Here is a 22,861-nt window from a genome sequence, read left to right on the forward strand (position 1 = left end):
TTAGCTGGAAGACGGAATTCTACGAGCAATGCGAAGGGGCAGCCATGGGATCACCTATGTCTCCTGTGATAGCCAATTTTAACATGAAGATGTTTGAAGAGGAAGCGTTAAAGAAGAGTCCTTGGAAACCGAAGCTATGGCTCCGTTACGTCGATGACATTTTCGTGATCTGGCAACATGGAAAAGAGCAACTCCAGGAATTTCTAGACAACCTCAATTCACAGCACCCCATGTTAAAATTTACCATGGAAACAGAAACTGCAAAACAGTTGCCATTCCTGGATCTGTTAGCCACTAGGAAGACAGATGGGGGCATGGAACTGGGAGTATATCGAAAGCAGACGCATACGAATAGGTACCTGCAGGCTTCATCCCACCACCACCCACAACAGAAGAGATTCAAGCCTTATTCCAGCGAGCAGAGAGGATATGCGATAAAGAGAACCTAAGAAAAGAAGAAAGATTCCTCGAAGATGTGCTGCAGAAGAACGGCTATACGATGAGGGATATCCGACTCGAGACTCAGTAAGTACGACACCAGCCGGTTTTATCTGGTTTCCTTATGTTTCATATGTGATCCAACAATCTGCAGTCGCAGAGCATTGCCACAAAGGAGGACACAGCATAGAGTTCGACAAAACCAAAGTGCTAGCAAGAAACGGACATTACTTCCAAAGATTGACGAGAGAGGCGATAGAGATTCATCGACATGGGAATAACAAGAATAGAGAAGATAGTTGGGAACTCAACCGCACATGGAAGATGCTTATGAACTCAACGAAGCCTTTTCCACCCGAATTTGACAAAAACAACTTAGTTGACAATTAGACATTAATTACATTAATTACCTTTTCATGTATTTGGTGTCAAATTTTAGCTGAATGCATCCGAAACGTTCTAGTTCTAGATCTAGTGTTAGTGTTAGTTCTAGTGATAGTGCTAGTGTTAGTTCTAGTTTTAGTTCAAGTAAAAATAAGTGACTTTTTTATATTCCTGAGGATGATGTTGAGAGTTAAAAATCGGTGAAACTTTGATATTAAAGTAAAAAAATATGATTTCAATATTTGGCGTGAAGATAGCAATCGATGGAAACAGTGAGCAAAGCGCGATTAATTTATTTAATCACAAGAAATTGTAATTCCGAGGGCCTGATTAAATCTGCTTTGTAACTTTACATATGCAGTTAGGTGTGAAATTTCTAATTTCGCGTCGCTGCGAAGCGGCGTTTCAACGGGCGCCGTTTATTTAATAATTCGCGGTCATAAAATTCTTTTTTTGTTCCGTAAAAAACGCTTAGAGGACGTTACGGAAAAGAAGGGTGCCCTTAACGACGCTTCACCGACTACAGTAAAATGTAAGGTGAATAAACTCGAGATTTTCTCTCGTTTAGTCATTGAGGTTATTCAAAATGTAATAACACTTTGATGGTAATAATTAAAATATTGACGAATAAGTGTTGTATAGTTTCTAATTTCCTGGGTGTAATAAAATTCAAGGAGTCGACGCTGTGCCGTGGAGTTTAATTAAACCGTAATGCGTGTTTATCTGTTTTCTAGTTTGTTTCTTAATCCAAGTTAGTAGAGAAAGAAAAATATAAAGGAAGAGTAAAGGAAATATTGGTGGGTCAGTTGCTATCGAGGGGGACATCTTTTAGCAAACAAATTAATTAATTGTATCGATTTTCGTATCTATAGGCTAATAGTAGGTCGGTTTATTGTTATTCTTCGAAAAGGGGAAATCAGATTTATTTCAAGTTTATTATTCCATGAAATTTTAACGGCGGCGGTTCCTTGTCGAAATACTTGTAATTCAACAAAAAGTTTCGGGGTAAAAATAAATTCCTACCGAGAGAGTTTGTATTTTTTTTTCGGCGGCCATCGGAACGTCATGCAAAATTTACACGGCCAATAAGTTGGCAAATTAAAATTTTGCGCGACAATAAATATTTTAGTATCCCGGGAAGTTTGCCGGGACGCGGATACGTTTACTATCAAAAATTCACGAGATGGGCTGATTTATTTTAACTCGGCGCGCCGCGTCGCAAAAGTTAAATTAAAATATAAAAACGCCCTTTCCCTCGCGAAAAAAGGCCAATTATGAGAGGTGTTATGATTTCCCAGTAGGCCCTCGGCACCGCCAACGGGTGTGGTCTGATTATGAAAAGTAAATATGGTCACGAAATGGGCTATTTTTAAAGATCGACACACCTTTTATACCATAAACTATTACTTAAATATTAACTTATAATATTTTTTTTTTTGTTTTTTAATTCCCAAATCTAAATAATGAAATTAAATATACTTTATTAAATAATAAAGATTATAATTATTGGTGTTCTTAATATTTCTTCTATGACGAAGAAGTTTATGAACACAGACTAGCATGTTATACCATGGATATAAATTCAACATTTTTAAAACGATTTCATCTTAATCGACTGGGAGCTATTGGAAAGCCAACTGAGAAATAATTATTAACATATACACCTTTAGGTTGATATGATATTATTCACTGAGACTCGCCCTCAAGCGATGCTTTCTCAAACGAAGTTGTAGATCTTTTGACTTTATGTTGTAAAGCCGAAGTCGTTTGCGGCCGATTCTCAGTGATTAATAAGGCACTGCAATATGATAATCAGCTTCAGGATGATATGATATTAATCACTGAGCCTCGTCCGCAAGCGACCTATCAGATGATATTGTAAATATTTTGACTGATTAAGTCGAGTTCGCTTGCAGCCGCGGCACTGCAATATAATAATCAGCTTGACTGCATATCATATCAACGTGAAGCTGATTATCATATTGCAGTGCCTCGGCCACAAGCGACCTCGAATGCGGGCGAGGCTCCATTCTAACCTAAAGGTGTATCATAATATGATTCAATTTTAAACAAACAAAACAGATGCTACTTTAAAATCAGCTGCAACCTTATTTATGGTATCATGTTTCAAAATTTGACAATTATCTAATTGCAATATATAATATACCATTATGGTGACTTGCAAACTGTAGTGAAACCTTTTCTAAGTAGTATAATGCAATTTACATTTTATAATACAAATGTGTATGACTCTAGTTTTGCCCACAAACAAATATCTTTGATTTGACCAATATCAAATCAAATATTTTTTATTTATTTTTTTAAGTATATGAGAAAACATGGTTTCTTTATTGGCTACCAACAAGATGGCAAAAGTGACTTTAAGAGCCATCTTAAAAAAATAAAATTAAAATTTGATTAATATCAACAATTTTAGTCAATTTTAGACAATATTTAGTGTTCTGGAAACAGTATTGTCTTCTGGAGTAGCATCTAATCTTTTGGTAGCACTATTAGTCTTCTGAAAACAATATTTAGTCTTCTGGAAGTAGTATTTAGTCTTCTGGAGTAATATCTAATTTTTTTGCAACAATCTTAGTCCTCTGGAAGCAATATTTAGTCTTGTGGAAACGTCATTCCTCTTATTATACGACCAATAATGATCAACTTGATAATTTCAAATTTAGATAGTGAAAAGACTCCTGTTGAATATGAAAATTTTTTATATTTGTTCGATGAATCGAATATACAAAAATATATTTCTATAAAAACCAGGGCGTACCTACTTACTTTGTCCCACATAAAATACAACATGTCTGAATGTTTCTTGTTCTAGGTCTAATGTTAGTTCTATACATATTATGTATATCATAATCTATATGTATAGAAATATATAGAAAAATATAGAATATAGAAAATATACAACATAGAAAAATTTTCCAAAGTATTCATCAACATTTTCACGAAACAGGCTCATTCATACGAAGTGGAGGATCGAGTCGAATAGTCAGAACGGTAGAACTCGCATAATTGCAAATACTTTGAATGTAAGTAATGGGACTGTTAGTATTAGGACTGAACTACTGACTTTGAAGACTTTTTACTGATGAAGCAAATTTTTCAAGAATTGCAATAAGGAATTTTTTTAAGGCTGAAGAAAATCCACATCAGCTAAGTGAAGAACGATTTCAACATCTACCTCTACTTTCTACATCTAGTTGGACCACTATTTCTACCAAGGAAACTTACCGGCGAAGTGTATTGCAACTTTTTGGAACAAACGTTTATCAGTTTCTAGAGGACATACCACTGGAAATAAGAAATTCAATGTGGTTTATGCACGATGGTGTACCAGCGCATTTTAGTAGGGTTGCTCGTGAGTTTTTGGCAGTAACATATGGAGATCGCTGAATTAGCCGAGATGGACCTCACTTGTGGCCTGCCCCATCCCTGGATTTTTTTCTATGGGGCCACCTTAAATCTTTAGTTTACACTACTCCAGTGGAAAATGTAGAAGACTTGCGAAATCGTCGAATTCAAATAAGAACTGCAATATGATAATCAGCTTCAGGGTGATATGATATTAATCACTGAGCCTCGTCCGCAAGCTACCTCGGCTTTATCAGATGAAATTGTAAATATTTTGACTGAATAGGTCGAGCTTGCAGCCGAAGCACTGCAATGTGATAATCAGCTTCAGGTCGATATGATATTAATCACTGAGGCTCGTCCTTTATCAGATAAAGCTGAGGTCACATGCGGGCGAGGATCCGTGATTAATATCATTCCAACCTAAAGGTGGTTATCTTATTTATATCAATGTATATCATAATCAATCAATTTATATCATATGCTGTCACAATTGTAGTGCCTTCCGGTTGATACGATTTTAATCATTGAGCCTCGGCTCCAACTGATCTCGGCTTTCATTAAATCAACCGATAATATACAGGGTGTTTATTAAACATGCGGCAAAAATTTAAGATGTTACTCTTTGGGCTATTCTAAGAATATTTTGTCCTTCAACGATTTCTGGAAATCCGCTTTGTTTCAAAAATATAGGATAAAAAAAATTTTCAGCAGAACCATTTTTGATACTTTTAAAGTTACTAATTTAGCCGAAATAAAAGTATGTTTTAATAACATTTCGATTACTAAGTCTAGCGAAAAGAAATACAGTTTATTTATTATTAATATTTTGTTATTTTAATAGAATACATTTCTCGATTGATGACTTAGTATCTGTTGAATTTATCGAGACTGAGTGACGTTCGGTTATTATATTTTTTTATTATTACTTTATTAACTATTGTTAATAAAGTCCTCTGTCATGAAGTGCTATACGAACGCCGAGATGACTGACATGCATTTTATTTATGAGCTATTATGAAACCTAGGCGGTTGTACATAGATCGATTTCCCCACCGTAATATACCTTATAGAAAAATTTTCCAAAGTATTCATCAACATCTTTACGAAACAGGCTCATTCAAACGAAGTGGAGGATTAGGAAGGCCAATAATAGGCAGAACGGTAGAACTCGCATAATTGCAAATACTTTGAATGTAAGTAATGGGACTGTTACTATTAGGACTGAACTACTGACTTTGAAGTCTTTTTACTGATGAAGCGAATCTTTCTAGAAATGCAATAAGGAATTTTTACAATAACCATGTGTGGGCTGAAGAAAATCCACATGAGCTAAGTGAAGAACGATTTCAATATCAGTTCTCATTAAACGTTCGGGATGGAATTGTGGGCTAGCTGGACCACTATTTCTACCAAGGAGACTTGCAGGCGAAGTGTACTGCAACTTTTTGGAACAAACGTTTATCAGTTTCTAGAGGACATACCACTGGAAATAAGAAATTCAATGTGGTTTATGCACGATGGTACACCAACGCATTTTGGTAGGGTTGCTCGTGAGTTTTTGGCAGTAACATATGAGATCGCTGAATTGGCCGAGGTGGACCTCACTTGTGGCCTGCCCGATCCCTGGATTTTTGTCTATGGGGCCATCTTAAATCTTTAGTTTACACTACTCCAGTGGAAAATGTAGAAGACTTGCGAAATCGTTGAATTTAAATAAGAACTGCAATATGATAATCAGCTTCAGGATGATATGATATTAATCACTGAGCCTCGTTCGCAAGCGACCTCGGCTTTATCAGATGAAATTGTAAATATTTTGACTGAATAAGTCGAGCTTTCAGCCGAGGCACTGCAATATGATAATCAGCTTCAGGTCGATATGATATTAATTACTCAGGCTCGCTCTTTATCAGATAAAGCTGAGGTCGTATGATGGCGAGGATCCGTGATTAATATCATTCCAACCTAAAGGTGGTTATCTTATTTATATCAATGTATATCATAATCAATCAATTTATATCATATGCTGTTACAATTGTTGCGCCTTCAGGTTGATATGATTTTAATCATTGAGCCTCGGCTCCAACCGATCTCGGCTTTCATTAAATCAACCGATAATATACAGGATGTTTATTAAACATGCGGTAAAAATTTAAGATGTTACTCTTTGGGCTATTCTAAGAATATTTTGTCCTTCAACGATTTCTGGATATCCGCTTTGTTTCAAAAATATAGGACAAAAAAAATTTTTCAGCAGAACCATTTTTGATACTTTTAAAGTTACTAATTAGCCGAAATAAAAGTATCTTTTAATAACATTTCGATTACTAAGTCTATTGAAAAGAAATACAGTTTATTTATTATTAATATTTTATTTTAATGGAATACATCTTCGATTGATGACTTAGTATCTGTTGAATTTATCGAGACTGAGTGACGTAAGGTTATTATATTTTTTTATTATTACTTTATTAACTATTGTTAATAAAGTCCTCTGTCATGAATTGCTATACGAACGCCGAGATGACTGACATGCATTTTATTTATGGGCTATTATCAAACCTAGGCGGTTGTACATAGATCGATTTCCCCACCGTAATATACCTTATAGAAAAATTTTCCAAAGTATTTATACACATCTTCACGAAACAGGCTCATTCAAACAAAGTGGAGGAATTTTTTTCTATGGGGCTATCTTAAATCTTTAGTTTACACTACTCCAGTGGAAAATGTAGAAGACTTGCGAAATCGTTGAATTTAAATAAGAACTGCAATATGATAATCAGCTTCAGGATGATATGATATTAATCACTGAACCTCGTCCGCAAGCAACCTCGGCTTTATCAGATGAAATTGTAAATATTTTGACTGAATAAGTCGAGCTTGCAGCCGAGGCACTGCAATATGATAATCAGCTTCAGGTCGATATGATATTAATCACTGAGGCTTGCCCTTTATCAGATAAAGCTGAGGTCGCATGCGGGCGAGGCTCCGTGATTAATATCATTCTAACCTAAAGGTGGTTATCTTATTTATATCAATGTATATCATAAGCATAATCAATCAATTTATATTATATGCTGTCACAATTGTAGCGCCTTCAGGTTGATATGATATTAATCATTGAGCCTCGGCTCCAACCGAGCTCGGCTTTCATTAAATAAACCGATAATATACAGGGTGTTTATTAAACATGCGGCAAAAATTTAAGATGTGACATATGGAGATCGCTGAATTGGTCGAGATAGACCTCACCCATCTTAAATTTTTAGTTTACACTAGTCCAGTGGAAAATGTAGAAGACTTGCGAAATCGTTGAATTTAAATAAGAACCAAATTCATTGAAATCACAATGACATTACTGTTTGTAGGTACTATATAATATAAAACATCCATTCATGGTAGTCTCGAGGGTGAGGTAACACATAAAACTTTTAAATGTCTTTATAATAGCTTTTTTCAAAGTTAATATAAAAGTAACCTCTTTAAAGTGCGGAATTCTGATTTAATGTTTATGTAAAATTTTATTCTTTAGTCTATAGTTGAAACTGTGGCTTGGTATTTTTTTACAACTGTAGCCGGATTGCGCCTGAAAATTTGGCACCCTGATGTAAATTCTGTTTCAGTCGCAAAGGTTTTACGGTCTTGGGGCGAATGTTGGGCAAACGGTAAGGGTTACATTTGTACGTTATGGACGTCATTTCGTGAAAACGCACCACCATCCGCCGAGAAGTTGTTGTTCTAGACGTATTACGACCCTTTATAGTTTGCATCTTTCGTTGAGGAATTTTCGTCCGGCGACCGCAACAATTTTATTTTGCACTTTTTCGCCCGAATCTGAGGAGTTCAATTTCCTGTAAAAACCGGAAAAGCTGGAATAATATCCGGTGTCACTGGTTTATATGCCGCCGCGTTTTATATGATTGATACAGGGAACTTCGTTCCGGGATTTATTGCGCTTTATAAGCGACAAATCCGGCGAGTCGATGGCAAAATTGCTTTTATTTAAATAGGAAAAAAAATATCAAGCTCGTCCAAGCCCGGCCTGCGGTTTCTTCCGGGATTCGAAAATAATTGCTTCAAGCTTCGCTGCCTCCCCCTCATATTAAAGGTCACTACATGTAAGAAACTTCCCTCCGTGAAATTAGAATACGTGAAGGGGGTCTACAATCTAAACATGCTGGAATTAGGAACTTAAATTTATTTAGATTACCAGACGTGATCTTGTTTATCTCAACAAATTACCCTATTTAATACTTATTGTTACTTTAACATTTTCAATAGAATCATAAACATGTTTCTCTTTTCCTTTTTAATTAAAAGCTATAAAACCATGAAGATTATCTCTTTTGTCTGTTTAATATTTCGCTCGAACTTGACTTTCCGGATGTCGTTTCAACATTTTTACTTCACCATTCGACGAAATAACCCGCGAACGAGGATTCCGTCTTGTGTGACAGCCTTTTGGGGAGTTTAGATGGAGGTCGAAGGAGGGGGTCGTACGCTTTGGGGAAACGTTAGAAATGGAATGGTTTACATTTCTGCGTTATGGTTGTCATTCCGGGAAAATGGGAGGTCATCTCGTTGGAGAGTTGTTGTCCTGAACGTATTACTGACCCCCCTTTCGTGGCAGTGATTTGCACCCTCTTAGCGACTTACCCCCGCGTTCAATACACGGAATAATAACAATAAAAACTTTTTTACATACCGCTTTTTTGATGAACGAGACGAACCCATACCCTTTCGACTTGAGAGTTTGTGGGTCGCGCACCACGCGACAGTCCCTGTAATTAAAAAAAATTGTGTTAGGACGTCGTCATCGGACGAGAATTAACTTTTAATCCGACCGTTGACGGCTGATGACCGCTTGCAATCAATTTATAATTTAATAAACACGGCGGCGGCTCGGCCCGATGAAATATCGGAAACGCCCTCGTTACGTCTGGCAGTTTTGGGAGCTTTGTTTTAATTGTAGCGCCATCTACCCGGTCGTGTTAACAAGCCAACTCAAATCGGTCGTAATTCGCGCCGGCCAATTTAATATTTTAGCTTCGTCGACCTCAAAGTAACTACGGTTCGACAGTGAATTACTGTCATGACATAATTTACCGTTTCATTGATGTCTAGTACACCGATAATTTTCAGCAAAATACTCGTTAAAATTACATCAACTTTTTTAATCAATTAAATGGCACAAAAATTTTCATAATTAATTTCTTTAAGTCCAAAATTCATTTTCAATTCGCTCTTATTACACTTTAGACTGTGTTTGATCCAATTGTATTTATTTAATCAAACTTGTCGCTTTCCGTTTTTGACGCCGCGACATACAAACTTCGTGTCAACCGAAACGGTGAAAATTTTATCGCATAACATTGCGGCGGGACCCACAATATAGAGCTCCAGCCAATATTGACACAATAAAATTTGGTACTCTCGTGTTTGCATGAATTGGGAACAGTTGTATTGTTATAGAACGCAAATTTGCCGGGATCGTTGCTGCGGTGAAATTGGCCCGCCCCGAAAAACTGATAAATAATAAATAAACCCACGATCTCTCGATTATTTATTTTTATGCACGGATGTCAATATTTAAAATAACTCCGCTGTATTCAACTTTGAAAAGTACCGCAGTAGATATATTGGTCCCACGATAGACGGACATCATTTTATTTATAGGAATTGGTTATCAAGATTATCAAAAGCGCCCACACGTTCCCCGCGGAATTATGATGAACTAGTCGAAAATGAATATTTCATCATTTCCGACGACATCCTTTTATTGGATGAACTCTTAAACGATCCCTCCTTCTGCCGTTAGAAGCATAAATTCCTTAGCCCTATCAACCCGTCGAAGGAAAACCGATTGTTTGTGTTCGAAAACTGTTGAAGGCGTAGGAAATCAGAGCATCATGTCAATTTCCTTCTCTATCGATTCATCCGAGAAGCCTTAGAATCCTTATCCGATTAGCAGTTACAAAATGCAAATGCTATTTGAGGAGGAAAGCATTGCGCCTCGGCCGTTCCGTTTTGTTCTGTGTGGACCTTTAAAGTTTTAACGGCCTTAAGAAGATGAAGCACTGTTTAGTAGTTGCTCGTATAAGGCACCCTACACTATAACACTCTAAAGATTATGAGCGAATGTGCATACATCCTCCCGTAATGGTCGAGGTTCTACGTTTTCAGGTGTCCGGTTTTATAGTGTTTTTACTACACCATAAAACTTCAAAACTCCATATAATTATCATTAATTTTATTTTCAATTTCAAACGAATATAATGATATTTACACAACGCCATTTCAACAACACGAAAGAAAAAAAACCCATATAGAAAGAAATAATATTTGTTTCCATGAATATTGATTACAAAAAAAAAATCAACATCATTCGTTAGAATCAATTTCTGAACAATAGCTTGCATGTTTTTTTAAAATTTTGTTTATAAAAATGACGTCAAACTCGTTAGCGCGTAAATGCGCCATCAGCCAGATACGTATATTTAATCTGAAAATGCACCTCCAAACAGCTTTTATATGTGCAAATTGGAAGGTTTGGTTTCTGCTGATGCATTGTAGTTTGATACGTATTATTAATGAGATAGTGAGTATAGCAGGTCTCAAATGTTTGTTTCAAATATGAAATATACAAATAAATATTGTATACCGGGTGTTTCATTTAAAATGACATATGCTTATATCTCAAAAACTCGAATCGAAAAAAGTTTCAAGTAAACATTTTTTGGTGAGAAGGGCCTAAAGGCCCTTCTGACGTCATTTTTATTTTTTCAAATGGCACATATACTTTTTTCTTTCAAAGTCTTAAACAACTTGACAAACTGATTACTTTTTGCTTAAAAATTTGTTTTCTTAAACTCTCCGCTGTGAAGATATCAACAAAAATAAAAATAAAATAACATGTTTCAAAATGTAATTAAAAAAAATTAATTAATAAAAAAACGATATAATTAATAATATAATTAATCGTAAAATAATATTAAAATTCTTCTTAACTTTTGAAATCGATTTAGATAATTGATTAAAAATTTTTTTTTAATGTTTATAAATGGAGTAAATCCTGTTCTAAACCTTGTTTGGATGTGCGCTAACTTGCACGTGGGATAAAAATTTCAAGCGAAAAAATCATTGTGATCAAAGCAAAAATTCTCTACTCCACAGAAAATTCAGCAGCTGTTTTAGCAGCTGTAGATGTTAATCCTCATGTAAGTTGCCGTCAATTGTTAAAAGATTCAGGCATTTTGTTAACGAGTGTACATCGGATTTTGAAGTTTTATCCGTATCATGTTTCTCTACACCAACAAGCAATTTTGTACTTGGGCAATGGAAAAATTAAGATTGAATGAAAATTTTTTCTTCAATGTGCTATTTTCCGACGAAACCTCTTTCACCAATCACTTCCAAGTAAATCGTCATAACATGCACTACTGGTCACATGAAAATCCTCGTTGGCTAAGACAAGTTGATCATCAAAAACCTTGGTCAGTTAATGTCTGGTGCATCTGGTGCATGGTCAGTTAATGAATGGCAGAAAGTATCGGAATTTTTTATTGAACGATTTACCGGTTTTGTTGGAACCTTACTCTGGAGCGAAGACTTGCGCTATGGTATCAGCATGATGGATGTCCATCTCATTATGCTCTAGCCGCAAGAGAAGTTTTAGACGAGATGTTTCCTGAAAAATGGATAGGACGTAATGGACCGGTGAATTGGCCAGCTAGATCACCCGACTTAACTTCTCCCGATTTCTTTCTTTGGGGTTACCTCAAAGAGAAAGTTTACAACCAGGTTCCAACAACACCAAACGATATGAAAAACCGTATCGGAGCAGCTTGCGAATCAATAACTGAAGAAATGCTTGGCAATGTGCAGAGAACGTTTTCAATGAGAATTCAGAAATGTTTAGATGTGAATGGTCATCATTTTTAGCATTTAATCGATGTATAAAGGTAACTTTATAAATTTTAATCAATGTTCTAAGGTGATTTCAAAAATGAAGAAGAATTTTAGTATTTTTTTACGATTAATTAAATCGTTTTTTTATTAATTAAATTTTTTTCATAACGCAGAATTTAAGAAAAAAAATTTTTAAGCAAAAAATACTTAGTTTGTCAAGTTGTTCAAGACGTTGAAAGAAAAAAGTATATGTGCGATTTGAAAAAATGTCGTCACAAGGGCCTTTAGGCAACCCTGAAAAAAAATCTGCTCATGTGTACCCTGTGAAACTTTTTTCAATTCGAGTTTTGGTTTTCGAGATATAAGCATATGTCATTTTAAATGAAACACCCTGTATAAATGTTTTTATAGAAAAATATATATTATATTAATGAGAAGTCTGAAAAAACATTGAGATGGCCAACCATGAACTCCAGATATTATACACATTTTTGGCAACACATCAACAGGTGTATTGTTGGAAGAAGCTTAGCTAACATCAGCTTAATCTTCAAAAAAGGAAATAAAAGGTTGTGCCAAAATTATCGAGGCATAAGTGTTACTAGTGCAAGGGGAGGCTGTATGGCAAAGTCTTAAAAAATAGGATTGAAATAGAATGAGACGACGTGGAAGAACAGAGTGGTTTCCGTGCAGTAAGGTCTTGTACTGATAATATTTTCGACCTCCAACAAGTAATCGAAAACCACAATTTGAGGGATTTCTCCACCTATTTAGTCTTCATTGATCTAGAAAGGGGCTTAGACTAGTACTGCAAGAGTGTTATTAAGATGGGAAATTCGATATCTGACTCCTTTTCGACAACGAAACGTCTTAAGTAGAGGTGAAGAACGGCAGAGATAGAAGATCAAACTCTGACAACTCTTTTTGTTGCTGATGACCAAGTTGTTGTAACAAATTAAGAGTATGATATTGACTTTACGTTCAGGAAACTCATAGAAGTGCCAAGACTGAAATATCCAGACAGTTGATATGGTATGAATTTTTTGGATATGTACCTCAACATAGTAGTAGACCAAATATATCTTGTATTCAAGAGAAGAAATGCTAGATGCGGCAGCATTAATGGAGGATTTGGATCTTGGAGTCTCTATTAACCCATCATCTTGCTTCTTTTTACATTAATCGTGATCTTTTTATTATATCTCATCCAAATGGTATTCTTAACCCTTATGTGACTGGGAAATAAAACACCGCCTAATGACAAGAATAGTATCCGGGTACTAGATACGAAAAATCTTACTGTTTGATATTGCAATCGATTTGTACCACCTTTAGTTTAAGAAACAATTTCACTTAACATATCATAAGTAAGCATTTATGTATTTAGTCCTGTTTATGAACATGTTCGAACTTGAATCTCATCTACACGTGCAATGGAAACTCGTCAGATCAGGTCTTCGTTTATTCTATTGTGATATCTTATAGTTATAAATATCGTAGTTAAATTATAAATTTATAATATTTTGCTCTATATAATAGTATTGCGGTGTTGATAAAAAAATGACAGATACTATCGTTGGATTGCGTAAACCAAGGTGTCAAAGGAAATAGGAAGAAAACAGTAAATATAAAATAATAAATATAATAGTAATATTCACTGAAGGTCAACACCTGACGTCTGATGAGGAGCCTTTTGTTACTTCAGATGAAGAGGAATATGTTCCCAAAAATTTTGACTTAGAAGCGTCCGATATTGAAGACGAACGCTTGAAATCTGCTGTTTTGACTAGCAAAGATGGCACTATATGGAATACTGTACCACAACGACAGGCTCAAACTATTAGCCGTAATATTTTGAGAGGTAAAATGGGTGTGACGGCAATAACTTCTACATATACACCAAAGGAAATATTTAGAACTATCATCTCCAACGATATATGTTCCACAATTCTTCGAGAAAGTAGTGCAAAAGGCCAACTGATAACAGAAAATTATAATAGAAATGTTTTGGAAAATTATCAAGGTTGTACTAAAAAACAACCTCAAGTTTAAGCCATTTGCTCAAGAAGAATTGGATGCGTTTTTAGGAATTCTCATAATTGCTGGCGTTCATAAGTCAAAAAAAGATCATGTCACCGAAATATGGAAAAGCTCGTTTCAAAATGTTTCTACACCTTTTACGGTTTGACAGCCAAACTACTCGTGCTGAACGTGCGAAGGCAGACAAAGCTGCTCCTATTCGTGACATTTGGATGATGCTAAATAATAATTTGGACAAATATTATATGCCAAAAGAATGTATAACGGTTGATGAACAACTGTTTCCTTATCTCGAATGGTTACCCTCTACAAGATAAAATTTACACAGAAATATTGAGGAGCGAATTGTGTTAGACTTGGTTGCCAAATACAAGAAATCTGGAAAAAAATGTAATAACAGATAATTTCTTCACAAGTCTTCAATTAGTACAGACTCTCAATTCCTGGAAGATGTCTTTAGTAGGAACTGTTAGGAAAAATAAGGCATTTATTCCCTTCAACATACAAGCCTTCAAAGAAAGGTCTGTATATTCCACAAACTTTGTATACAGCAAAAATGCAACTATATGTTCCTACGTTCAAAAAAAAAACAAGTTATTCTTCTCTCATCAATGCATACGACAGGAGAACTTGAGGAGACTGAAATAATAAAGTATTACAATAAAACTAAGGGGGGAGTTGATGTAATGGATAAAATGTTGGCGGAATATACAGTGAAACAGTACATTATCTATCAGGAACATAACCCACAACATAAGTCAACCGATCAGAGAAGAAAATATCTCAAAAGTCTTGCGAATGAGTTATGTGTGCCTGCTATTATTACTCGAAGCAAAATTTCGTAAGTAATTGGAAATAATTTTACACGCAACTCAATTGAATTGGCTTTTTGTCGTCAAATTACAGAAGTAGTTAATGCAACACGACATGTTGTAAACAAGGATGAGTCTGGACGTATCAAATTTAAATAATAATTTAATCATTATGTCTGTCGGTCAAATTTCCAAAAACAAAGAAAAACACGAAAAGCATGTAGTTCATGCACAAAACCCATTTGTGCCAAACATTCTACATCAAACCTAGTGTGTGATTTGTGCAATAATGGACCTAATTAGTTAATTTGTTATTTTTTTTGGTTGTTCACGTCAATATTTCTTTCTGAACTGTTTGGTTATCCTTGCCAATAAAATAATATTTCTATATTCTGTTTGTGTATTAGAACTTGGGTCACGCACTAAGAGATTTAAAATTGTTCAACATGTTTTTTGAAAAAATCTTTCTTTCTTCTTTGTATTGTTCTTTGTAATCTTTGTATACAAATAATTATTGTATACCACGATTGAGAAAATTTATTGTTATCGCTGAAATATTTTATTAATTAAATTAATAATTAATACTAAAATATAATTAATTTTTTTTTGGGTCATCGTAACTATATATTAATAGTTATAGAGGTAAGTCGTTGGGAGGTAAATAAGTTAGGTTCCTAAGGGAAGTAAACAAAAAATGGGGAGTGGAAAAAATTGTAAACACTTAGGGGAGGTAAGTCTCCTAGCAGTTTCGACATTAATTGGCAACGTTATCTGGTTACTAAAACTTCCCTCCGTTAATACTTAAATAATATTTAAGAGCTTGTGGGTGAGTCTGTATAAATCAGTGTTTATTTTTTCATTGTGATAATTGAAAAAAAACAAATACATCAAATAAGCTTAAACCGGACAACAACAAGTGCCCAGGCCACGTGAAATAAATACATCCAAATTGCAACAAACTAAATCTACGTTATTTATCAATAAATTCGGCCGATACAGGCGCAAGCTTAAACCAGCTTATCGGGAGTATTTATAGTCCTTCAACGTTCCGGGTTGGATCGCCGTGCCACCTGGCGGAACATCGAGAATTGAACGGCGACGCTTTCCATTTAATAAACATACCCGCGACGCAAAATATCCGAGCCCGCCGTTAAAACTAAGCAAAATGTTTTCAAAGTGGTCTAACGCTACTGTTATTGCTGGACGAAGTTAACAGTTATCACCACGGTCTCACACACGAAGAGCCAATTTGCCGACCTTTTTCATCCTTTAACTTTTAAATGGACCAAAACAAAATTGTCTCTAATTAATCCGTAATTAAATTTTGTTGTTATATCAAATAACCTGAAATGTAAGTACAGTAAAACGTACATCATCGATCAAACCCGACATTCGGGGTATAACACGAGTTTCTCTATGCCATGTTCTGTATTAAGAATAAAACTCCGGGTATTCCCAGAGTTGTCTATTCGAACGCAACGGTCATGAATAGCTGTCCGAATTAATATATGCGTTAAAATTTTTCATTCAAGCAGTTTAAAGTAAAAATGGACAATCGAAAGCGAATTAATTTAACAATAGCTTAAACAGAAACTTGAAATAATACACTCTATATATATGCTAGCAATATGCGATTCGAAAACAAACGGTTTCAAACTTTAATGTGTGATGTAGATGCGAAAATGAATCCCAGAAAACGAATGAAATTGGCCCGTAAAACTTCACTTGAAGAAGCGTTATTGTACAACAACGTTCTTGTGGGGTTCCAGTGCGAGCAGTTGAAATTAAATCTGCTGCGATTAAATTAGCTAATCATATGAACATAATTTCATTCAAAGCAAGTGATGGATGGCTCTGGCGTTTTCGCAAAAAACATGGAATTTTTAATAAGCGAATTTACGGCGAAGCTATTAGTGCCCCAAAAGAAGATATTGAATCTTCCCGACAAAAATTAATAGAACGGATAAATCTCGAAATGTTATTGCAATCCCAGATTTATAATGCTGATGAAACTGGTCTGTTATGTTATGAAAATATCCAAGACTTTAGATATGAAACATCGACAACCGGTAGCAAAATCGCAACGGAAAGAATATCAGCACTGCTTTGTGCTAATGCTGATGGATCGCATACACATGTCATAGTTGGAAAATCTCGTAAACCTAGAGTTTTAAAAGACATAATGAATACTCTTCAAGAGGTGAAGCTTGAAATACCACCAGATGATGTAAACTGTTTATTGCTTTTAGACAAGGCACCTGCTCATCCATCTGAAAATATTTTACGATCCGACGATGGTAAATTTAATTGTATGTTTTTGCCCAAAAATATAACATCGATAATTCAGCTCATGGACCAGGGAATAATTTTAGCCACCAAACGAATATATAGACGAACATTTTTAGACGAGGTAATGGTTGTGTTGGAAAACGAAGAAAGCGAAAAAGACACAACAGGACACCGCACGTTGGAAAATTTAAAAAACTATCATTTAAAATCCACTCTTTTTAATTTCGCATCTGCATGGAAGGAATTAAAAGCCCAAACATTAGAAAATGGGTGGACGAATCTATTTGACGACCAACATGAAGATATTGATTTGGAAGGATTAGAGGTTCCTGATTTTTGAAGAAGATATATTACAATGGCTAGAACTGGATGAAGGTGATCCTGGTTATCATATTATGACGGAACATGAAATAACTGATGAAGTGATGATGGTGGATAACGAGCTTGAAAGCGAGGAAAATGAAAGATTCCCAAAGATAAAATTTGATGATTTAATAACATTTATAGATGATTCATCAAATAAAAAAATGCAATTGTATTATGCACATTTCCGTAATTTTAGGGAGTTAATCATAAAAGAACAACAAACTTCAAAAGTGCAAACAAAACTTGATTGTTTTTTTAAAAAAGCATTAAGCGCGTCGACATCCAGTACATAATATAATTGAAGGGCTTAGTGTGAAACAATGACAAGTCAAATTTTTTTCAAATATGACTGTTGCTTATTTTCGAGTTCTACAAAAGTATAATAAGTCACGGAATAAATAGTTTGAAAATATTCCAAAGCATAGCACCACAAATTCGTAGTAATGATCTTGCGTTGCTACATACGCATTTGTTTTGTGAAAATAAACAATGACAAGTCACACAAAAATTGTAACGCGTCGTGACTTAAGTGCATGTGAATCGAATAATTTTAATATTATGAACAGTGAAATGAGTGATGTAGATTCTCCAGTCGATGATAGTGATATTGATAGAGATTATGTACCTAATGATGCAGAAAAGGTAGATACAAATCAACAGGTAAATCACTTTTTTCATTTATGTGGCATGTTATTGTATTGCCATTGTTAATTCTATGCAAGCAAATTGGGTTGTCATTGGGTGGCTAGTTTAGTATTGCTTTTTCAATATAGAACGATGGTATAAAAGAATCAGATGGGGAAACAGGGAGCAGAACATTAAAACGGATAAGGGCTGATACACCTGAACCTGCTCCTAGAAGTAGATGGAAACCCCGAAAAGAAGACACATATCCACGATCAAAAAGAAAAATAAGAAGAAATCGGACAGCAGTATACTAGTAACAAAACCAAAAAGACTGTTGCAGCTCGGGAGTTAGGACCTCCTTGTGAGTGTAAAAAAAGATGTAGAGAGAAACTAGATGGTAATGAAAACCGTATTTTCAATGAATTTTGGAGTTTGGGATCATGGGAATTGCAGAATGGGTATCTCTTTGGATGCATTGCTATAGCAAAGAAAAAGAGATCTTATAAAACAAGACAAAAACGACAAGAATCAAGTAGAACTTCCAATGCGATTTATTCTGTCAATGCTAATGGCCAAACAGTAAACGTGTGTAAAACCGAGTTTCTGAATGTTCACGGTCTGCAAAAATCAAAGGGTAGACTGAACAACATCGTTTCAAAGAAAATAAGAGAAACTCCTGTACCAGAAAAAGATAAACGTGGCCGACATTCGAACAGACCCAATCAAATTAGTGACCAGCAAAAGCAGAGTGTTAGACAGCATATAGATTTAATACCTAAATACCAAAGTCACTATAGCAGGGCTGAAAATCTAGGGAAAGTATACCTTAACTGTGATATGACCATATCGCGTCTTTATTCTGAGTATTATGTTCCGTGGTGTCAACAACAACATATGAAACCTGTTCTGGAGCACACATATAGGCAGATATTTTGTACAGAATACAATATTGGCTTTAAATTACCCAAATCCGACACTTGCAAAACTTGTGATCAACTTAACATCAGAATAGAACTCTGCAACAAAATTAGATAAAATCAGGAATTGTCTCGGCTAAACATTGACCTGACGACACATAAAACTAAAGCGAAAGCAATGCAGGATTTGCTAAATAACACGACTCAAGAATCAAAAAACACCAATAAAACGTTGGTAATTTCATTTGACTTACAACAGGCATTACCAATCCCGAAATTATCAACGGGTCCAGCGTTTTATTGCAGAAAAATCTGGTTATACAACTTAGGCATTCATGATTGTACAAATGGCAAAAGGCACATGTTTCTCTGGACGGAAGATATAGCAAAAAGAGGAAGTGATGAAGTCGCTTCAATCCTCCTAAAATTTCTTATGACGAAGACCGAAATTGACCACCTAATTATATTTACAGATAATTGCCCAGGGCAAAATAAAAATTGGCTAATGATGAGTTTATGGTTACAACTGGTAAAGGAGAATAAATTTAAAACAATAACGCACCATTTTCTCGTAAGTGGTCATACTCATCTTCCTTCTGATAGGGACTTCGCACTTATAGAAAAGCGATACCGAAGATATGCACCACAAGATTTTTGTCCAAATGAATGGTACGATATTATACGGCGATCAAACAAAAAAACACTTTTTGCAGTCACAGTTGTGACGCAGGAAGATTTCTTAAACTTTACACCTACTCTTACAAACATAAAAAAGAGTTCGCGCACCAATACTGGCCATAACTTAGACTTTGCTAATGCGATTTCATTTCGATTTAGTAATAAAAATACTAAAGTTTTTTACGTCAAACATTCCGTTCATGGTGAGTACGACCAGGTGTCTATCTCAAAACGAGGAAGACCAGTGTACACTACACTTGATCAGTTAGATAGAAAGCATCTTGAACCAATTAAAATTTCAAAAAAAAAAATACGACAATGTAAAGACATTGCTATCTTACATACCGGCTGTGTTATTGCTGTATTATTGTTATAGTTTAAACATTATTTCTTTATATTTATTTTCTTTTTTGAGTTATTGACTTATTTAGTCTTTAATTACAAGTCACAATTTTTCTAATAAAATTCTATTTATATATTTATTGTAGTTTCCTATATATTTTTTTTATTATTTCAGTATCCTGGCTAGATATATACAGTTGTGTTACTAACGTAAATAACCCAAAAGGTAAAAAGACGGAAACATTAATTTTACAGATTTTGTACAAATTTCAAAGTCAATTTTGCAATAATTTTATATTTGTGCCTTGTTATTGTTTCACACTAAGCCCTTCAATTTTATAACCAGAGTATACACATATCAGAAGTAAAGTTTTTCATTTAACTAGTATGTATAGGTATATAAATAAAAAAATATATAAGACATATGTTCATTCATTTTATATTTGATAGCAAACAATTGACATTACCGTAAGATGGTGTTCAGTCCTATGTCACGAAAGCGAGGTTGGGTTATGTTTTTGTTTCTGGTATTTTTTTCCTTGTTATCAAAGGAAGTCACTTACTAAAAATGGTGCGCACGTATCAAAAAACTCCAGGGTCAAAACTCTACATGAATTACAAAGTGGAAGACTTGGAAAAAGCTATGGATGCAGTTCCTCGGACAACGTTAGACCGGAAGATGCTTGGAAGAAATTCAAGACCCGTAGGACATTTCGACTGTTTTAAGCAAGTCTGAGGAGCTGTTGATTTCAGAAACTTTGGCTGTTGTTGCGAATGGGGGTTCCCCTTGACAAAGGTCGACATTCGAGATGTGGTGGAAAAATACCTAGATAAACAAGGGAAGCGGGTAAAGGTCTTTAAGAACAACAGTCCAGGTCCTCGATTCTTTTATTGCTAGAAACAACCTGCCCATCAGAATAGAGTCGAAGACGAAGAAGTATTTGATGATAGCAATCAAGACAAAGATTTCCTTCGTTCAGGATTAAAGAAAGGTAAATACGTTAATTTTTGTTTCTTTTATTTCGATTTAAATAAATTTGTAGTAGTGTCCAAGAAGCCCCAACAACGGGGCTATTCGGACATCACTTTTTTGTTGTTTGTATAAGGTATTTTCAATGATTTATGATAGCTATATCACCTTGATGGTTAGGTTTGTATGATGAACAAGTTTCTGTTGCCCTAACTTTATTTCTTCAGTTTTAATCTTGAAAAATGCGCAAAAAAACGTGTCCAAGTAACCCCATTTTAAGGTATATACCTCTTCCTGGTCTTGGAATAACCCTCAATTGTGGTAAGTATTAAAGTTTCATAATTGACTATATAATATGACTATATAACGAACACCATATTAGTCCGGTATATCGAGGTTTTACTGTATTGAGAAATGAATTTAAAAGGTTGAAAAAAATTGATGGAAAGATAAATGAGTAAAACGTAGGAAGTTTGAATGGGAAAGGGAATTATTCATCGAACGGGAAAGCAGAAACAATTTCAACCAGGGAAATACCGATAAAATAATATTCCGGTAGGCCCATTCGGGCATGCAAACGTACGGATTGTATAATTCGCCCGTTTGTTTCGGTTTTTAATTCGTTCACGTTGAAACGAAGGTGGCGGTATATGAAAAAAGAGCTTTTTATCCGCGGAAAGCTTTCCGCGATGAATCAGCTACTACCGACGCTTTGTGCCCTATTAGGGGTAGGTTTTATTCTGTTTGCGTTAACAAGTAATTAGTCTTGGTGTAATAAACATTACTTGGCGCGGCTGTGAGAGGGCACTAATGCATTTTTGGCATAAAAACGCGAGGAAACCGGTAATAACTCGACGGCACTAGAAAAAGTGTAAAGCGACACGGCTGAAGTGAGATCTTATCCTTGCCGGATTTTATTGAATAGCGTAATTAATGATTTATAACGATGATTTTCGTGACACGATCGAGTAATAAAATGAATAAAATGAATAAAACGAACTAGTCGCGGCTTTATTTGGCTCAACAGAAAAGAATTGCTTTGTTTGTATTCTAAAGTCTACAGTGCGGCACCATGTCGATCTTAATCTGGTAATCTACGATCTAGAAAACCGTCACATTGTTCATATTGCACGTAATGTGAGCGTCAAAATACATCCCCCACAAGAAAGAAATATTTGTATCGATTTAGCCCTTGATTTAGCACCTAATTTTCGTTCTTACGATTGGAAAATTGAAAATTAGACCACGCTTTGTTCGCGAGAGAAATACTGTGTTTTGATTGTATAAATTATTGCGGGAAATAAATCCAATTTCCCGCGGAAAAAGAATTAATATCGACAAATATTTCATTCGCCGTCCACTAAACTTTCCCAAACGTGTGTTCCATGTTCAGTTTCATTTCGAACATGAGTAAAAACATAAAAAGCTCCTTTCCAGACGTAATTTATGCCTTTACGTTCGCTTTGAGGGCTTTCAAATATTTACTCTATCTACCTAAAATTGTCCCCCAACGTGGACTTTTCACCCTCCTTTGCAAATATTTTCAATGTTTACTTTCTTCATTTCTTTGTTGCCAATAAAACGTAACAACCTTTTCATTTACTATATCCATCAATTCGCATTGTAATAAAATATTACTTAAAAGTATATTATATTTTTAAAAGTAGTCGGAAATATGCTAATGAAGACTGATGCAGCCTCAATACAATAATTGA

General features: G+C 35.0%; 1 protein-coding gene across 5 annotated transcripts in view; it reads right to left on the reverse strand.

Moving 5' to 3' along the window:
- The window catches only part of LOC111413879 (cytotoxic granule associated RNA binding protein TIA1), a 278,716-nt gene that overhangs the window by 36,304 nt on the left and 219,551 nt on the right, over positions 1-22,861 (reverse strand). For all 5 annotated transcript variants that reach the window (XM_023045001.2, XM_023045000.2, XM_023045003.2 and 2 more), the window contains one exon: positions 8,903-8,978. In XM_023045001.2, coding sequence (XP_022900769.1) covers positions 8,903-8,978 — 76 coding nt within the window. The remainder of the gene's footprint in view (positions 1-8,902; positions 8,979-22,861) is intronic.

The sequence above is a fragment of the Onthophagus taurus genome, chromosome 8, assembly GCF_036711975.1.
Source record: "Onthophagus taurus isolate NC chromosome 8, IU_Otau_3.0, whole genome shotgun sequence".
NCBI lineage: Eukaryota > Metazoa > Arthropoda > Insecta > Coleoptera > Scarabaeidae > Onthophagus > Onthophagus taurus.